A 20,624-nucleotide genomic window follows, 5' to 3' on the forward strand; every position below is an offset into this window, starting at 1 on the left:
AATGCTTCTGAAACATACTGTGCCCAATTTAGACTCAGAGGCGAAGAGGGTATGGAACGGAGGATTCCATTCTCTTGTCAGAGAGGAAAAAGAAAGGCTTTGAACTAGGAGACTCTAAAAGGAGAAAGGAAAAAAATTATCCTTACAACCATAATATAAAAAAGATACCTGAAAAACATGAAAAGATGTAGAGAAGAGCTACAGAAAAATACTCCCACGTTGAGAACTGCAGCTGAATGAAGAGAAGGTAATGGAGTGATATGGTCATAATGTATAATCATCCTTCCAAGAAGAAATGTGCAGGTGTTAAAGATCTCTTTAATTTGGTAGGAAAAAAGGAAAAAATATAACCAACGGCTAGAAGATAAACTAGGTAAAATATCAGATATTTAGCTTGAACAATGAGCATAATAAACCTAACAGCATTATCTAGAAAAGGTCTTGTGCACTGAAATTTCCTTTTTCCTTTGATCTGCTAGAGTCTGGAATTCCTAAACAAGCAGTCTAAACATTTTCTGATCCAAAAAGGAGGGGAGTCAGTAAATGGCTGATAATATGTAGATGGCTTATTAATTGGCAGAGCGGACAAGTCTTTTTGTTATTTATTTGGGTAATCTGTTGTTTTCCATGAAGTTAAGTCCTAGACACTCTCAGAAGTCAATAAGTGATTTCCTGACAGAAAGTTGTGTCATCTATGTTCTTCCTCTGTTAAAACAAACCAAAATACTGATACATCAGCTCTTCAATACCATCAAGCAGTGATCTCCAAAATAGGATGTGAGCACCCCGAGGGCTGTGCAAGACAGTCCATTGTGGTGCAAGAAAATATTTGTTGTAAATAAACACTTTTAAAAGTAAATTGTTTTATAAAATTTCGTACATTGTCCTTTAATATCTATTTGCTCGTATATTGTACGTATACATGTACGTATTGTATTAGTAAAGTAGTGCATATTTACAATTGGTAGATAAATATATATATACAAACATTGGGAGTGCATTCTCAAAAATGTATTACTGAAAGGAGTGCAACATCAAAAAGGTTTGGAGACCACCACCTTAGAGTAAGGTGAGACAGCAGATCAATGTGGTAACACAAACCTTCAAAGCTGGTGCTGTGGCCATTTTCCGATGACATCTTCTCAAAGATTGCTCTTCCTCTTTTCACGCTAGACTCCTTCAGAGAAACAGCAGAATGGCTCCCAGGCTGACTCTTTGATGCTGATGAAAGTGAACCCTCATTTTCTGTTTCCTTTTAGAAGACATCAAGAGGATGTGGGTTAAGAGCTATTGGTAGGAAACAGATGTGGGTTTTGGGGGGAGGCAGCAGATAGAAGGGCATGCTATTTTGGAGGACATGTTCTCCAGAGTGTCATAAGGTAAATTTCTGTAGCACTGCAGGTTGTGGATTCACAGGTGCTACCCAGTTTAGTTCAACAGACAGTGATGCTTGGCAGCTTTCTGTTGCTGCTGCTTGCAGGTGGTTTCTTCCACAAGAGAAAGAGCGGTAGTAACAATCACAGTAAAATACACCAGTTGCTCATTTAAACAGCATCTGTACATAGAAATGTTGATGGAGGGAATTTTATTAATTTTATTTACTAGCATGTAAGAATATGGAAAAACAAGAAATGATGGCTTGGAGACCAGATGTACATGGGCATTTTTGTTTCAGAAATTTGTTTTTTATTCAATTCTGCTGTGACCTATCGACTGAATTTAGCTTATCACAACGGTGGGTCAGTGTTCCTTACAGATAGTTTACGCAGTATCATTTGTATCTCATCATCGCACTGTGGCCTCAGCCCTTCAAGGTAAAAGGAGTAAATTATTGCTAAGCAAGGTTTTAATGTGTCGAAACTGGTGTTTTGGGGTGCTTCTCCTTCTTTCCATGCAGTATGCTACTTAGTATGGAGTTGGACATAACAGCTATAAAATCTCAACTACAGCTCTTACATTAAGTAAACAACTGGAAAAGGCTAGAGTAGCAAAAATATGTTTGTTTGGGTTTTTTTTTTTGCAGGGGAATAACATGAAAGGTCCACCGCATGTCTACTTCTGCTGTCCCTGTAAAAGAAGTGGTGGTATCCAAAAAGGGAGTAAGTGTTCAGTCTAGGGACTGGTAACTCTCCAGCAAGATTTTTCAGAACCTATTTGCCAGAGGCCTTAACTGCTGGAAAAGTATACATTTTCAAAATGTACTGCCTTCATTAGACTACTTTGTTTTTATTGTTTGCAGACAGCTTTATTATTTTATACCAGTTTAATACTACCCTTGTATATTATCTCACTGAAGTAACTACTAACTGCTTTTAGATTTAGATATTAGGCATGGTGTGCAAGAAGCAGAATTTGACCCCTGAATTGACTATCCTAGATTGGAGAGTATTTTCCAGTAGCTACTTAAAAAAAAATAAAAAAGAAAATATTTTTAATGCAATGCCACAGAATGAAGCCTCACATAGAACTGTTACAAAGAAAATCACATAAAATAAATTGTAAAAGCCATTTTCACGGTAACATATAATCAATTATACATTCACCTTAAATTTTATGAAGCTAACAGCAAACAAGCATTGGAAATATACTTTTAAAATGAGTACATCATTGGCAATCAAGGACAATTTTGCTTCACCCATGTTTAAAAAAATTATGCTTTTCTCATTGCTCATGATAGCTTTTATCTTAAATATGTGTTGTATTTCATTTTGTGACCTGCAGTAATTCTTGGCAAGAATATTTCTTTCAGTACATATACAGTTGGTTATGTCTTGTGGAAACTCATAATTTTATAAGAATCTATCTACTTCTTTGAGTTACAGCAACTTTTGCTTGAGATTAGCTGAAAGATTTTTGCATGATGTGTCAGCACTGAAACAAATGACAGATTAGACCATAGAGGCTAAAGATGTTTTATTACCAGGAGTATTGTAAACCTGTTTTTCCAGACAAAGTGCCTATGGTATCACCAACCATCAGTTATCTTGTGTGTTAGTCTTTCACCACCCTTGCCCCTCTCCCAGAAGAGCACTGCTGCTACTGCTTATATGGAATTGAACTTGGACGGTAATCATAAGCACAGTGGATAATTTTAGCACGTAGGCCAGAAAGTACAATCACCACACTGGAAAACCTAAACACAGCTAGATCTAAAGGCAGTATAGGATATAATATATCTTAACCAGTACTGTGGGTTTTGTTGCCTTTTCTTTAGCATGTTTACAGGAGATAATTGGTGAATTATTTTCTAATTGCTTTTACAGTTAGCAGCATATTTTCCTTGGCTAGTATGGGAAGTATTTTGGAGGGTAATAGCAAGATTTCTGGAGTGAAGAAAGTAGCTGTCTTCCTGCTCCATGACAGTTCCTCATACTCTTCCTCACTAGGCTGTCGGATACTTTCAGGTTGCACATCCCACTCAGAAATACGCAGTGGCACAGTGCCAGTAAGATAAGCTCTGTGGCCAGGCTGGGTTACAGCGCAGGCGTGACAGTGCAGCGGCTCAGGTAGGACTGTGAGCTTGGCCAGGACATCAGTATGCTGAGAGGAATGACATACTTCTGCGCCAAGGGTATTGGGAGACAGCACGCGGCTGAAATGAATAGGGTGTTTTGTGTGGGAAGGGCTATGGCTCCAAACTGTTACTCATTTTGTACTCTTTTTCGGAGTAGTTTATACAGCCCAGTATTAATGATGATATTTTGGTTTAGAACAGCTGAAGTGCTGACCGTTGTGTCTGAAATCTGGTTTGAATTCTTATTCTTATTCTCATTCTTATTCTTGCAAGCTAGGAACCAATATAAATTTGAAAACAGATTTTCTTAACTCTATTAATTTTCTTAACTTTATTAGAATATTTCTGTAATTTTTTTGTGAATTTTAATCTCTGAAATGGCAATTCCATTACCTACAAAATATACATAAGTTAGTATTTCAGACATTTATTTTAAAGTATCTTTGACTTCTTTATTGATGACTTTTAATATCAATTGCAGGAATGTTGGCCCTACTCGAGAGATTTTAATGTAAATTCTTTTATGGACAGATTTCTGAGGTGTTGGCCACTATGGCAGAAGGCATTTTCATTCAGCTCATTTTCCTGTGTTCAGAAAACTGTGTATGTCAAATAAAACTGGAAATCTGGGATACCACTTAAAAATTGCTTAGATATAAAATATTACCATTTGTCTTTAGTGTTTGATTCTTCCACTGGCAAACCTGTCTAAATCTCAGGTTTTGTTTTGTAGTAAGCATTATTCCAGTTTTTCAAGACTGCAGTGGGTTTTTATATCATTGTAATTTGGAGATTTCAGTACACAGTGTCAATTACCAATTCTAGGAATATTCCTTTCAGTTTTACGTCATTATATTAATTTGTCATCCTAGTCCCTTGAAGCATAGACCAAATGCAGTTTACTATATCTTCATATTAAGTAGTTTGAGAGTGGTGTTTATTGTTCCAAATCTCTTTGTTACTGTGTCTTTTGATTTCTATGTACTGCTGCCTGTAATAATGTACCCAAAAAAAGAATAAGTATATTTTCCTCTATAATTACACAGACATTTTGGGGGACTGCTAATATGTTTGTCCATGAAATATACTTACACTGTAGTAGATCTATAATTTTAAATACATTAATTCTCTTTTAGTTGTTTCTAATTAAGTAATTTTTATTTTCATAGCTGGTTTTAGCTTTTACCACAGCGTTCCACAGTTATCCATATTCTTTAAATCCCTGATATGGTGAATCCCTGTGTAGATGAACGGTCTGTTTAGTGGTCTCTGTGAGGATGGTGCTGTTCTGATACACAGTGATGATGGTCTGGGGCAGAGGAACTGCATGCTTAGCACTGTGCAGAACTTTTTGTTCTAAACAAACCAATTCTATGACCATGCTCATTCTCTTCTGTTCCTCCCTGTCACTATCACAGCATCCTGCAAATGAGAGCCTCCAGGTGTCCTAGCCCCATTTTGCAAACAGCATCCCTGTCTTAGTGGGACTTCTGAAGGATGGTTTTCTTGCACTGTTGCTCCAGCTGACGTGCTAGAGCTCAGATTATTTTCAGAAAATGGTATTTCCTGCTGTGAAAAAGTTATCGGAAGGTGTTGCCATCACCATAAACTCCTTTTAATTGGGATAAATTTAATTTGCATACTGTTTTATTGGGGTATCTACCCAGATAACCTAATGACAGTGAGTGGCAAACATCAGCTAAATAAGAATAGAATTAACATAAATGCCACTTATCGAAAAAGCACTGAGGTAGTGCCAAGAGGTGCTTAATTAAAGGCTAATATATGCAACTCTTGCAAAAGCTGCCAAATGAAAACTAAAAGAAGAATTATTTTATTTTCTTCCTGATTAATACAGGGTTCAATCATGTCAAGCTTTTCTAACTATATGTGTGTTCTTGGTGGGAGCAGGTATTCAGTTTGAACACAGACTGTTCTGTGGAGCACCCTGTTTAACAGCATTTCTTCCATTTTTTGTTGGACATAATTTGTTGAAATCCATCTATATTTAAGTAGTTTTCTATCATGTAATTACTTCAGTTTTACATACTGGCTCTGATATTATATTCTATTTTTGAATGGGCTTCTCAGAAAAAGGTGACATAAGAAGCTATTTTTATGCTCTGATCTCATACTCTAGACATGATGAAAAGAACAAAGCACTGGAGTGCCAAATTTCAAGGAATACACAGCCATCACATTTTGAAATGCCAATGATAAAGATTCCAATTTCAGTGGTCTACTGAGTGACTATGCTTCATTTAGATAGTGGATTTTCCACTTGCTATCCAGTCCTGCACTAATCTAAAAGTCACTAAGCCAGAACACATAAAGTTTTAAATAGAGGAGAACTATTTACCAAGTTACTATTACCTTTTCTGCATACGTTGAACTACCTTGGATTGGAGGAGGAATTTTCAGTCAATATATTAAATAGATTGCCAAAAGCTACTGTTTGTGTTCAAAGTGTTTATTTTTTTTTAAAGAACCTATTAAAGTGTATTAAAAAATGTACTTATCCCCCTTCCATCATGTCTTAACTACTTCTGTTACATGTGCTGCCTAAAGGAAAGGTGGCTACCGCTTAACTTTTCTTTATTGTCTCCACTAAAAGAATGCCTGTGTAAGAGATGACAAAAAGGGGTAAAAGGAATAGGCCCGAAGAGAAAGTGTGAAAGCATAGGTTGAAAGGAAAAGAATAAATCCACAAATGGATGATAAGGTAGGAAACAAATGGAACAGTAAGGTAAGTGTTTAGAAATCAAATCTGTTGCTTTAAAAATAGTTACATAAAATCTTGATCCATCAATGCATTTTATTATGAATGTAACTTTATATACGTGAGGTTTGCTAGTCAAATAATTGTTCTCAATAGCAATTCAAGTTATTCTTAATGTCTAAGCGCTTTGCTGGACTGGCTCCTAACGTTCACTATTGCCTACAAAAAGCTGTCATTTCAAATTCCATTTCGAAACAAGAGACTGCTTTGCTGGAGAGTACCCAGGAATGATTTGAGGTTAGTTCTGGTGCTGAACAAGCTGATACTATCTCCTGTGAAACGCTCAATCTCAGCAAAATATAAAAAAATAAAACATAAAGCAACATACTCCTTGCCTGCCTGGGAAAAGCCTTTGGAAATGCCAGCATGAAACAAGTCTGTTTCTGATATATTTCTCATTTGTAATTAAAAATATGATGGAAATCCATTCTGGTGCAGTTTAGAAGCAGAGGGAGTGCATGGAATCATGTCTACCATCTGCTGGAATGCTGATGGCGTTATAAAGATTGATGACAAACCCCCTAAAGGGGCTGTAACAGAGGGATGCTAATAACACCTGCTGCATTAAGCTCTTATGGAGCCAGTGAGTAAACTGCTGAGACAAAGCCACGATTCCCAGTTGATTCTCTGCAATGCACCACTCACTACAACAGTTTCTCAGGAGGCTTTAAAAATCCCCCTATGACTGCCTGGAACCTGCTCATTCATTTTATCCCCAGACCAGCTCCAGACATGCTTACCCTTTTCAGCTGCTATGGACAGTTTGAAAGTAAGACAGTATTTTCATTTGAAGGAAGAGTGTAAAATAACTCTGCTGTATACATGGAACAGAAGCCTGGAAAGAGTTTGTTATCAACCTGAGGAAAAAAGAAGATCTATTTGCAGAATTGGCATCTCAGAATAGGACTCTATACTATGAAAAAACATTGTGGGAATAAATTCTGTCTTGAAATGCCTAGATATTTCCCTCTTAATTAGAAAAACTCCCACTGATTGCCATTTATCACTATAGCAAAATTGATACAGGGTCTCTGGTCTTACTACTTAAAAAACAGTGTCCTAATTCTAATTTGAGCCAAAAAGGGAAAAATCTTTTAATTGTTAACAATGTTTGGCATACATGAAATTATTGAGCTGTTGAGACTCTGACCCATGGAAGGAATATCAGTTATATACAGCTCATTGTATTATGTAAATTTGAAACTTTGTGGTGGTTTTCACAGAATGATAATGAGTATTTGTGCTAAATCAGCAACTGGACAATGGATTAAATAGGCAATTATAGGACATACAGTAGCTACAGAGACCTTCCTAAACCAATACTGTGCAATGGTCCATCTCTACTGGCATTTTTGGAGGACAAAATAGTTTTGTGTTTTAGAAGCACATAAGGAAGCTGAGGCCACAGTTAAATAATTTGGCAGTGACCAAACATGTTTTAATGAGCTTTTCTGCAAACATGTGATACTACAGTGACTGAGTAACACTGTTTAAAGTAGGCCACCTACAATATCTATAAACAAAACTAAATCAATATAAAACTTATGAAAACTGCCAAATAAAAAACTTGGTAGAAGTAAATCTTCTTGCAGCTTTTTAAAGCAAATTGAAATAAAATCACATACAATTCAAACAGAATTTATACTAAGTTGATACTAGAAGTCTATATAAATCACTGGTAATACATTACCAGCAAATCATGCAGAATAAGAAGTCCAGATCTGAGACAGCTGTGTTTAATATAAAATATATTAGAAAGAACAGCAAGAAAAGACTGGAGAGCGTGTAGGCAGCATAGCTTTGTAACCATTATTAACAGACTACAATTTTCAGGCTTAGTTCAAGTCATAGAAACTGTTTTCTAAACCAGTGTGATTAGTAACCTAGAATAATATCAGAGTTCATTTTCCAAAATCATGATCTGTAGCAGTATAAAATTCTATCTCACCACATAGAAAGCACAAATTAAGGTTTAAAACATAGCAAAAATTAAGTAGCTTTCCTCTTCTATCTCCTTTTGGTTTTTTTCACTTTTTATTTACATATACCAAACACTTCAGTCAAATATGACAACTTGTCTTTTCTATTTATAGAATAATTCCAAAGTAATCAGAAAAATGTTTTACCACAATATTAAAAATAATTAAATAATCCTACTCTGTTTTAGAACAATAGTTTTATGTAAAGCACAATAAACTTAGTACCCCCTTTGAATACAATTGTAAAAGGAACACTTCTGTATCCTACCTTCCTGTGTCAGCTCTAAGTTTATACTTTTGTGATTTAATATCTTTTTTTTAACTTATAATGCGTATTTAGGGATGTAATTTTATAATCCTCAGTGTTTTCACCCTTATAGTGGAAATTTAAGAACTGTTATTTTATCAGTGTTACTGTAAATAAAAAGTATGGGACTGGAAAAAAGTATTGTTCATTTGGGGTTTCTTGAGAGCACGTGTGGGCTTGGGTTTTTTGTTTGTTTGCTCCTTGTAAATTCACTGACAATATATGCCTTACTTTGCACTCTCTCTTGCTGAAGTTTTCTGAGATTTAGAGGCATATCAGTTTAGACCTCTTAACATTCTTAAAATAACTCTGTGTGTGTCTCTGCCTTTAAGCAAAACGAAATAATGGTTTTGTAAGTGGTGTTTTCTAACACGGTCATTTTCTGTCTAGTATTGCTGCAGACACTTGCATTCTTTCTGTTGCCATTTTCCAAAGTCATTTGCTATTTCATTATTTTTGTAATTATTTTGCATAGCTGAAAATTATTGGAAGTATGTTGTGGTGTGAATCGGAAAACAAAAATAACAATGCAGAAACAAAATCACTAGCAGAGTGGGGAAGCTGCATATTTGCACACATACCAACCTTCTCCCTTGACCATACACTTTGTTTCCTTCCAAAATATCACCTGGCTTCTCAGACGTGATAATTTTCCAGTAATACAGAGCATGGTAGTTCCCAGAGTCCACCGAAAGCACTGCTAGAAGGAGGACCAAAGCAGCATTTTTCTTCAGTTGTTGAAGCAACTGAGGCAGATCCCTCTGTTGCAGTCAAGAGCAAAATGAAAAATACACAGGCTTATTCTAACCGAAAACAATCCCTCTCTTAGTAAGAGCTCCAGTTAGTTGACACTTTTTAAAATCTAAAATGTGTTTATTTCCCTTAAACATATACTAAATTTAAAAACTTATACATATGGTGTACTGTTTGATATCACTTCCAAAACTATAGTAAGCAATATGTGCTCAAGTGCCCATAATTTTTCATTTATTCAGTAATAATACAGGGCACATCAAGTGAACCTTCTAAGTTGTTTGCTCTGCACATCACCAGAGAGACACAGGCACTCCTAAATTTAAAATTCCTTATAACCTTTTTCTCAGTGACCTAAAATAAGATTTACCACACTGCTTTTTTTTCTTTTTTCTTCCCCCCCCCCCCCTTTTTTTTTTTTTAATACAATGCTTATATGGGCTCAAGTAATTATCTTAAGCAAAGGTTTTTTTATCTAATATTTGGTGCGTATTTTTAAATTAGTTTGTCCCCCACAATATTACTATCTATAAAAGCTAGTAAAATTGTGTATTATCAGCATTCCATATTTTTAAGAAATAGCATTTTCTTGAGTTAGATACTGGGCTGACGTTTGAAAATGAGTAATAAGAGAAAATGAAACAGATATTCTCCAATGGAAGATTAACACTGAGCAATACAAAGAGGGCATTATGTAAGAGATGTAGCTACAGAGAATTCAAAATGAGCTATAAATTATGGTAAATGATGGAGACTCTGAGACAGTGAGCATAACTAGGGACATTCTCAAAACTAGTCTCACTGTCTAGCAATGATATTTATTTTCTGTGGCAGAACTTCATATAAACAGCTTCAGAGAAAGACAATGCATAGCTTGAACACTCCTGTGTCTACGAAGTTCACAAACTGCCTAATCCCGAGTCACATCTACTATTCCAATCTTATTAATCAAGTCTTACAGTTGAAACAAACATACCATCACACCATGACACAGAAGAGAGAAAAGAGAAACAGGGCTAAAGTACAGCAATGCTATTTTCATTTTTCTTTTCCATTTACTAAATGTTCAGATTGCTCAGCTTTAAGATAACATGCCTTGTTACTTTAAATCTAGGCAGCAAACATCTAAAAAAGGACCCCATCTTTACAGAACTTTTTTGGAAAGAGACAGCAGAGCAAAAAGAAGAGCTGACAAAAGGGAGAAGACACAGAGCTAAAGGAGCACAAACAGAAGCACAGATGAGATAAGCTGTTTGTGAAAATGATCCCTGTAGAATCTCTTCTTTTAGGACAGCTGATGTGGTAAAGTGCATTTAGGAGTTCATTTGTACCTTCTGTGCTATAATGGCCCACGTTGGCACCTAACCATACACTGGAACTACCTGTGCTTGGACATATGAAGATGGAAATCATTCTATGCTGTGCTTCTCTTTGAAAATCCTGGAATTGTTCTGCTTTCATGAAGATTCAGAACAGTAGCATGAAACTCCTGCGCATAGTTATTTTGGATCTATTTACTTCAACCTCATGACAACAACAGAAAACATGGTGAGTCCATTTCTCTTTCTACTAGATACTTTCAGGGAATAACAGAATTGTTAACAGTTTGTTCTTGCAAACATTGTACAGGTTGGAGGAAAGATAAGAGGAATAGACACATTGGGGATTTAATAGCCTATTGAAATAGTCAGTAATTGTATGTTCTGGTGCAGGTGCTTATTTGATTGTTAGCTTGGAATTGTTCATTTGACATATTACACATTGTAGTCTGCAGCAGCAAGTAATGTCTCTTTCACTCCTGTTTAATTTATGGATCTGCTCTCCCTTGCATACTACCACTTGTGGATTTCTCAGACTTTGTCACAAGCTTATTTCCTTCCTCATCAACCTAAACCAGGTGTTGTTTCCCTCCCAGTGCTGTTTCCCAAGACATGCTAGTAATGGACGTATTTACTTCCCATCTTTCCGCATCACTTTCTTGCTTCAAGAATTGATTAAGATACCGCAGGCTGGTAAACTGTTCCAAATACCAGCAGACAAAATGACCGGGAAAATGTTTTAAGATTTGTTGCTTTCTGCCACAAGGAACAAACACTTAAGAAGAAGTTACTTAGGACAGGAAGTATTGTCTATCAAATATTACAAACTAAAATTAGACTAAATGTGGAAATGAAGTTAAAGGACATGTTATAAATGAAACACTTTTCCATACGGCATTTTCTGGCCACTGACCGTGGAAAGGAGCTATGACTTTCCAAGTGCTTTATTTTTTTATGGTCAGTTTCCCACAGAGGTTATCAAGCTCTGATGCCACCGGCTAATAGGTTGGACGCCATACAACAAAAATAGGCTTGGGTAAAGTGAGGTATTTGGTGGTTTATGTGTCTGGAAAGTGAAGAGGTAATTTTTTTCATGACCCAGAAAGCACAATTCTTCACCCTCAAGATCAAACTGCACAAAACACAATGGACATCACATATAACTTCTTTCTAAGTTAGAAGGTTATAACTTTATTGATCTCTGCAGATTTTAAAATGTTACAGATTGTTTCTACAACACCTAATTTCTGGGTCATTTCTAAGTGATCATATCTTTAAAGAAGAACCCTTTCACGACCTTTTCTTTTTGTACGTGTGTGCGCCTTTCCTAAGAAGGCCCAAGGGACATTTTCCTCATTTCTCCATTCTTTTGGTGTGCTTGTTTAATAGCACACAGTCAGATTAGAGATAGCATCTGCATGGAAGGCTGAGCTTCTTTACTTTTCTCTGCCTTCTGGAGACTTGAGCCAAAGGCTAGTCAGTCTGCTATAATCCTGAATTTACAAGAAGGTAATTTCTGCTAAATCAGGCCCTAAAGGGATATTAAGTATATCAAATCTTGTATCTGTTAAGAATGAAATTAGCAGCTCGAACAAATGAAGTTCGTCAGGTTCTCAAAATCTGATTTCTTCTTGTAATCACTGCAGCTTACGGTGCACTGTGAAAGGTAAAAGAAAAAAAAACAAAACCCAAAAAAAAACCCCAACCACAACCCCCCCCCAAATCCTCCCCAAAAAAACAAAGAGGGAGAGCAAAATGACACAACATTGTGTTTCTTTCCATACACTTTAGTGTTCTTTCATTGGTGCCATTTTCAATGTTGCATATAGAAACATCTATAGACACTTCTATACTACTACTACTACAAATAGCCTTATATTACAGTATTAGCACTTTGAAAGAAAAACTCAACCCAGTGGTTTTAGTTCTTTCAGTTTTCCTGAAGTGAATGAGATTTTCCTCCATTTACTCCATTTCCAAATAACAGGCTTAACTGTAGAACTTCAGTTAGCACAAAATAAAATTATGCTTCTCTTTAAATTCACTGGTCATTACTGAAAGAACAAAAGGCAAAACAATGTTACATCTGCAGTGATATAGGTAGGAGTCCTGAAAATATCTCAAAACCTGTCAGAACCCCTGTATTACTAGAAAGTCTTTTTGGCTATGCATGTTTCTCACTTTCTAGACTTTTTCAATACCTGCTAAAATGCTGTGTGTGTGTATATATATATAGGTATGCAACTTTTTAGGGATATCTGTTAGCATGTAATGATGGAAGTATGATTGTGTTAAACAGCATTAAAAAAAATTTGGACTTATCCTTGTAAAGAAAATGTGCTTTGTGTTTTTAAATGCTTCTATTGAAATGCTCCCCTGTTCCAGAAAGGACTTTCAGATTTTTAGACTGCCTTTCTAGGAGAGTCAGTCATCCTAGGAAGTAGCGTTTGATGCACTGTCAAAATCTTTTTTTTCTGTTAGCTAACTGTACTCCACAAAAGTAAAAAGACTCAACTCATCATAACAGATGAAAAGTGCCTCTTTAAATTAAAAATACAACAGCCAAAAAACCAGGCAAGAAGTCTTTTTAAGAGTAGGGCACAAAGAATGTAGGGCATAGAGCCAAACAATAATCAGACAAAAATGAGACCTACACCTGAAATCACTGCAATTTGTTGAGGACAAATGATCCTAAAAATAAGCCACCCTCATCCACAGCACATGACATATGATGAATCTTCATGGTTTCTGAATGTACAGTAAGCAGCAAGAATACTGCAGATATCTGTTAAATCTCAGTACAAAGGAGATTTCCTTTGCAATGTTTAGTTGAGTGTATATGAGTATGGTCCATCCCATCCTGTGCTTATAAAAATGCAACCTGCTCAACAGTATTTTCTATTAGACCCAAATTTAATTTCTTATAAGGAACTGGTGACACACGAGTTTCAGTTTTCCAGCTGATGTATTCTACTTTTTTTCTAGCAAGCTTCCTTGTTGCCATAGTTCAAACACTATCTCTCACTATGGATGATTTTACTCTTTTAAGGTGAGGTACTGTTACGGGTTGTTTCCTCTGCTGTACACACCTCCAAATAAAGCACAAAAAATAGTAAAGCTGAGGGCAGAAAAATAAGAGTTCTTAAGGGTCTGTTAAAGGAAAATATAACTTTTTATTTGGAAAACTTTAAAATACTTGGTCTAAGCATAGTTACTTAATAATTAGGCAACTAGCCTTTCAGCATGGATGACAAGAGAAACTAGTTAATGGGGCATGGTGGAGAAGAAGGTCTGAAACTGAGTTGTCACAAGTATGAATCATTTGTGCTAGTTTCAAATCTGGTTTTGCTAGCACCTTGAGGAAGGCAGGTCCACTCTCCAGAAAACAGTTACTTCTACAATGAAAGTATAGCGGTGTAACTAACACAAAGAAAATAGCTCAGAAGAACTGAAGAACTGCAGGTGATACACTGGGATATATGTGAATCACTGCCAATTCACTGATTAAACAGGAAGAAACAGTAATACTGTATAGAAGACCTGTATGTATGTGTGTGTGTGTGTGTGTGTGTATATACACACACACAAACACACATATGTATGCATGTGTACACACACATATATACACATTATATATGTACATAAACTGTACTGCAATAGTTTATGGGATTATTTATGAACAAGAGAGCTTTGGAAAGCTCCATTCCCACCACTGAAACAGCTGCTTTCCCTGGCGTAAAACATGGTAGACAGCAGTGAGAACTCTGTCAACATGTCCAGTTTCTAGAAAGGCAAAAATTTAATACATCTTCCAAACTGTGAAAAGCCAGTCCAGTTCAGAGATTAGTTAAATAAGAATAATCAATGTGGGAGGAAGATTGCTTCTTCAGATGATTTGTAAGGTACATGTAAAGAGCTGATATATTTACTGAGAAAGGAAAAGCACAGAAGACAATTTTTCCTTTAAGGAAAGAAAAATAATGTGAATTTTTACCAAAACCTGTTTTTCATGATCTACAATTCAAGTCCCATAGACAATGTGGCCTTTCCTTGCTGTGGAGTCTTTTACCATTAGAAAAAAGCTCATGAAAACAAAGGGGAGCAATGCATTGTGTCACAAAAAAGAATGGGCTAGGAAAGAATTGAAGCCAAAATCCAGAAGGCTGACCACACAGCACTCCCTTCAATATCAAGATGTTTAGCAAGCGTAATTGTTTGGCCATCCTATGCACTCCTCAGTATTTGCTTTCATTCATCCGTAACAAAAATACTAATGATATAAGTGCTAACAGGGTACAAAACTGACCTACAGTTGTCATGGGGTTTCCGTTCTTTTCTGCATTACATGGCTTTGCTAAATTAATATAAATGTTTCTAAGAGTGTTAAGGGAAAAAAGATAGTGCTTGTTTAAACACTTTTAATGAAGGTCTAACCTTTTACATTAAACATCTGTTCTCTTCATTTACTTTCTGGCAGCAATTCATATGTTTTCTGCAAAGGACACAGCTTAATGAACATATACCAGATTATTTAAATAAATGGTTTTAATGAGTTCTTTGAATAGATTTCTCTAAAAAGTAAGCATGAAATTACTTTCTCAGTTGGGATGCTTTAACGTATTTTTAAGAACATACATAATCATTCTCCAGCAAACACAGGCCTTAGTTGTTTTAACATTCCAATGCCTTTGAGTGATAAAAAAACTAAAGTAGTTGTTTCATGGGAATGATAAGTCAGTACAGTAAATTGACGCTTTAATACATTATTCCTTCCTAAGAAACAGTTTTTTCCTATAGCAAAAGGGAAAATACTTTTCATTTTATCAGAATGAGACATCAGTTTATTTCTGAATCATAGAAAAAAATGAACAGGCCTAATACTACAGGCTTTCATTAAAAGGCTCCAGCAACAGACTTAATAATTAACTTATTAATACTCCTAAGAAAGAAATATATCCAAATTCCACTTGGATAAAGTCAGGCAAAAGTAATTTTACTTCACCAAGTGATTTATCTTCAAATTATTAAACGCAGTCCTGATACTCTTTATTCTTTTTTTGTATCCTCTTATTGCAATATTAAGTGCTAATTCCATTCAAATAAATAGGATTTGGCATAGTTTATCATGTAGCCACAAGGAAGAAAAATATGCCAAAAGTCTAAATACATTTGCAGCTGCCTATTATAATATGTTTCACTTTTGGACCAACAGAGGGTTCTTTATATGACTGATCTAATTGTTTAGAAGTCACTCCATAGTTTAACATTATTTAATTGCCCTGATTTTTCTCTACTTATTTTGTACATATACAAGTAACAGCACTGCAATGCAAATGCAACCTGAATGAGAGGTTTTAGAATTTTTCATCATCTGTATTTTGCCTTCTTGGAATAAAATTAATTTTTCCCATGGAATAATATAATAAGATAGACCCTTGTGTTGAAAGTCTGATTAGTCAAGAGATAGTCCATTTAAGCAGGGTTATAACAGTTGGCAGTCTTTTTCTGAGCATAAGGCTAATGAGCACGCTCATTTATGCATATGATAACTGTAATATAGTTAGCTGGCTCTGAGCCTTAAAAGGTTTTTTTTAAAAAAAAATTTAAAATTCCACTGTAATTTCTGTGGTGTTGACTTAGATTTACATAGAGCCATTTCTAATTTTGTTCTAACCTTCTCTATTGCTTCTGGGTGAAACCTCTACAAAAATGCAAGAAAAAATTATCAGCTCATTCCCCATACTTCATGGAAATGTAGAATGGCTGAAAGAGCTCTAATCTTAATCAGTTTGCTAAAACCTTTATACAGCCTTGCATTATATTGTCATATAAGTATTTTCTTGTATCACTGATTACCTGATAGAACTATAGTCAAAATATATCTTCTGCAGGCATCTTAATTGCTATTGTTTTTCATTACAAGTATCTTATTTCATGGGGTAATATTTAACTACCAAAATACTTAACATTCATCAATATTAATAAACGCTTTTGTCACTTCTAACATCTAGGGTCCTTGTCATTAACCAGATACACACCAAATGCTTAACATGCATCTTTAAATACTGTCAGTATATTAACTTAAAATACAATACAAAGTCCAGGCTCTGTGTATTCAAAGCCTGAGATCACTGTGGATCATAGTTATCTGACGTGATTCTACTTTTATTCACTGTTACCAGTGGAGAAAAAAGTAATTTCTACATATTATTTTGACATCAGATCTTGCACATAGATGTTGATGCCATCAACTTTTCGTATTACTGAAATAATCTCTCCTGTCACAGAACTCTTATGCCTATGGAGTTCACACATTTTTTTTTTTTAAACCTTGTCAGTCCTGCTTTTGGTCTCTGTTGCCAAGATTTGTAAGTGGAAAACCTGAGTTTAAGTATCCATAATTCTTCAGCATCAGAAACCCTTGGTATGAATGCCTACGTATATTGTAGACTCAATTTCAAATTTTTATTTTTTAGGTAAGAATGTTGAAGTAATGCTTACATTTTGAAATTCAGATGACAGATTTCACATTTTCTACATTTTGTATTGATTCTATCTTGTAAATCTCAAGATCTTTTACAATGCTGGGGAAACAAATTCCCAAAGGCATTATAAATCTTATTTCCTAAGACAGTCATCTGAACAGGGTAACAGAATTCAACCATTCCCACTTGGAATTCTGAAAAAGGAGCTTGTTCCTTACACTTTTCTACCCCTTATAGAATCAGAGAGTGATTTTGGGTGGAAGAGACTTTAAAGCTCATCCAGTCCAACCCCCCTGCCATGGGCAGGGACACCTCCCACCAGACCAGGTTGCCCAAAGCCCTGTCCAGCCTGGCCTTGAACACTTTCAGGGAGGGGGCATCCACAGCTTCCCTGGGCAACCTGTGCCAGTGCCTCACCACCCTCACAGTAAAGAATTTCTTTGTTACATCTAATCTAAATCTACCCTCTTCCAGTTTAAAACCATTACCCCTTGCCCTATCACTACACTCCCTGATAAAGAGTCCCTCTCCATCTTTCCTGTAGGCCCCCTTCAGCTACTGGTAGGCTGCTATAAAGTCTCCTTGGAGTCTTCTCTTCTCCAGGCTGAACAGCCCCAACTCTCTCAGCCTGTCCCCATAGGGAAAGTGCTCCAGCCCTCTGATCATCTTCATGGCCCTCCTCTGGACTCAATCCAACAAGTCCATGTCCTTCTTATGTTGGGGGCCCCAGAGCTGGATGCAGTACTCCAGGTGGGGTCTCACCAGAATGGAGTAGAGGGGCAGAATCACCTCCCTTGACCTGCTGGCCACACTTCTTTTGATGCAGCCAAGGATACTGTTGGCTTTCTGGGCTGCAAGCGCACATTGACAGCTCATGTTGAGCTTCTCATCAATTCTTCTGCTCAGGGCTGCTCTCAATCCATTCTCCACTCAGCCTGTATTTGTGCTTCACAGCTTATAAGCAGCATCTGCTTTTCAATGTTCTTAGCAAGATACTGATCTTAACAGTTGCAATTTCTGCATGAGTTTCAGTGACTTAGCAAGAAGGCATGCCCCTTAAAGAGTATACCACTAGCCAGAGGAAAAAGTTGATTTTAGCTAGAGCTCTATTCAAATGCATTTCATATGCAGTGCTCTTGGCAAACAAATTATAACAAACAGGAACGTTACACTTCCTTGACTCTTTTTTCCTCCACCTCCCACTCTTTTTACTGAGCCTTTGCTTCCTTTTTGCTTCAGAAATGATAAATTTTCACTTGGAGGAACACCTAGCAAAAATATATAAACTTGAAAATAATTTTTATAAAGTATATATGAGTGAAATAATAATACTAATGGTCAGGTTCTGAGTTGCATGTGAATTCAAAGCCTTTGCAGGTAAGGCAGTAGCAATTTTTTCAAAGAAACACTAACAAAGCACTGTTTAATTGGCCTAACAGTTCTGAGACTGGGAATAAGGAGTTCTTTTGCTTTCCCAGTAATTATTGTTTAAATAAAGGTCTGCAATCCTGTGAAATTAAGAATGTTAAGTACAAAAATTTGTTTTTTCTCACTCAATGAGATCTTCAAATCAACAGGATTAAAAAAGAACAAATTTGCTCCTGAAAGAGTGATCATGTCTGCAATGCTGCGTGTACTTCATAGGAAAAAAAAAACACATTTATTTTGTTATTATAAAAAAATGACTAAGGTAGCTCAACCAAAGAGGTCTCCACCTTAAAGTCATTTGAGTATGCCACTTAGCAGCAGTCTATGACTATTTTATATGGTTTTTAAAGTGCTCAATAACCCCGTAAAGTTTTAACTTTTTTTTTTATTGGTAACTGCTACTTCTGGTGATGTGTCTAAAGTCAATGAAAGATTTTTCATGAATCATATGAATTTTTATTTTACCATTCACATAAAAAGGCTTTCTAATATCTTCTAACAGCAGGATTTTGTGTATGAAGTACACTGCAGCCAGCTTGCATTATTCTGAACTCTAGTTTCTAGACTAGAATGCCATGTTGTAGTCACTCCAGACATTAAAATTAAATGGGTAAATGGTTAACTACATGGACTGGCAGGGTTACCCTGCAGGAATTAGAAGGTGGTAGAACACAAGAGTTGTGACATACGTGTTAGTATATCTTTGACTGAGAATTAGAGTAAAAATTATACAAAGGGGATTTTTTTTTTTAAATTCATTTATGCATTCTTTTAAAACGTAATAACTGAACAGGAAGTGAGGAATTACAATGTGGAAAGTATAAAGTATTCCATCAGCAATCAAAACCTACAGGGACATTTTAGTTTTTATATAGAAGGGGTAAAGCATGGTGAAAAGCTTTTTAGTCACATAAACAAATGAAGTTTGTCCCTAATTAAGATTCCTAGTAGCCTTTTCAGTATCCTATACTTCTTTGAAGCATTTATTTAGCTTCATAAAAGCCTACCTTATCTCCAGATACTGCAGAGAAATCACAGACATTTCTCAGACAAAAATCTGATGACAAATAAAGGTTGCAATTTGTCCAGGCCTGTCATGTTATGCCAGTGAAAGCCAATGGGTGAAGTGACAGCAAGTTTCTCAGTTGAAAGGGAGTCAGTACTGTTCTGTAAATAAGAAGCAATTGTTTCAGAAAGTTTGAGAGTGTTTGCAAATAGTTTCATTTGAGAATTATTCTCTCAGGCCATAATATCTTGTTTTTCTTCCCCCCTTAAAGAGCACTGGCCAAGCACAATTGCAAACTAACTTACCTGACAGGTTGGCAGATAGCACGAGTCAGCAACCATTAAAATGACTCAGACATTATGAAACAAGGAAAGCTATGGATACTCAGTATTAACATACTGATCCAAATTGTCCACAGGACATCTACTCCTGCCCATCCCCAGCTGGGCACAGGAGAAGGGTGGTGTGAGGGTGGGGAAACTGCCCTGCAGCCCTGGGGCCCATCTCCAGTCCGTGGAGGTGTCCACCCAGCCCAGGCACTTACCTTCCTGCCACCCAGGGCCTCGAAGTGACTCCGCAGCTCCTCCACAGTGATGGGGAAGTGCTCAATTTGCTGAGGGCCACCTAGGGTCTCCTCCTTGAGCACATCTGCCCTTCTGCTGTCTGCTGGCACTTTCTCCACGGAGCTGCTGGAGTTGATCTTACCCGGCACCAGGGACCGTGGGGCTGGCGAGCACCAGAGCATTGGGCCAGGTCTTGCGGCATTGGCAGACTCCCATCTCTGCTTGAGGAGCTCCACGGAACCCTTCTGCAGGGGAAAGTCTGCCAGCTCCAGCGTGCCCTGCCAATGAAACAGGTACCTGGGGTCAGAGACAGGTGGCATCGTGCTGACAGAAGCCATTGTGGGGCGGCTTGAGAGCCCTTGTGGGTTGTGGGACAGGGCAGGGCATAGGCTGGCAGCCAGGACAGAAGCCACTTCCCAATGAAAAGAGGGATCCAGTAAAACCAGATCCAGTAATAGTCAGTGAAAGGGTCCAGTGTGTTCATACAGCAG

General features: G+C 36.7%; 1 protein-coding gene across 1 annotated transcript in view; it reads right to left on the minus strand.

Moving 5' to 3' along the window:
• The window catches only part of XIRP2 (xin actin-binding repeat containing 2), a gene marked incomplete at its 3' end in the record, with an annotated part of 43,051 nt that extends 22,580 nt beyond the window's left edge, over positions 1-20,471 (minus strand). The window contains exons 1-3 of the mRNA XM_010184980.1: positions 20,115-20,471; positions 9,161-9,340; positions 1,102-1,252 (exon numbers count right to left, since the gene is read on the minus strand). Of these exons, the coding sequence (XP_010183282.1) occupies positions 1,102-1,252; positions 9,161-9,340; positions 20,115-20,471 (688 nt within the window). The remainder of the gene's footprint in view (positions 1-1,101; positions 1,253-9,160; positions 9,341-20,114) is intronic.
• Between the last annotated feature and the right edge of the window lie 153 nt (positions 20,472-20,624).

The sequence above is a fragment of the Mesitornis unicolor genome, unplaced genomic scaffold (assembly GCF_000695765.1).
Source record: "Mesitornis unicolor isolate BGI_N332 unplaced genomic scaffold, ASM69576v1 scaffold2085, whole genome shotgun sequence".
Lineage (NCBI taxonomy): Eukaryota > Metazoa > Chordata > Aves > Mesitornithiformes > Mesitornithidae > Mesitornis > Mesitornis unicolor.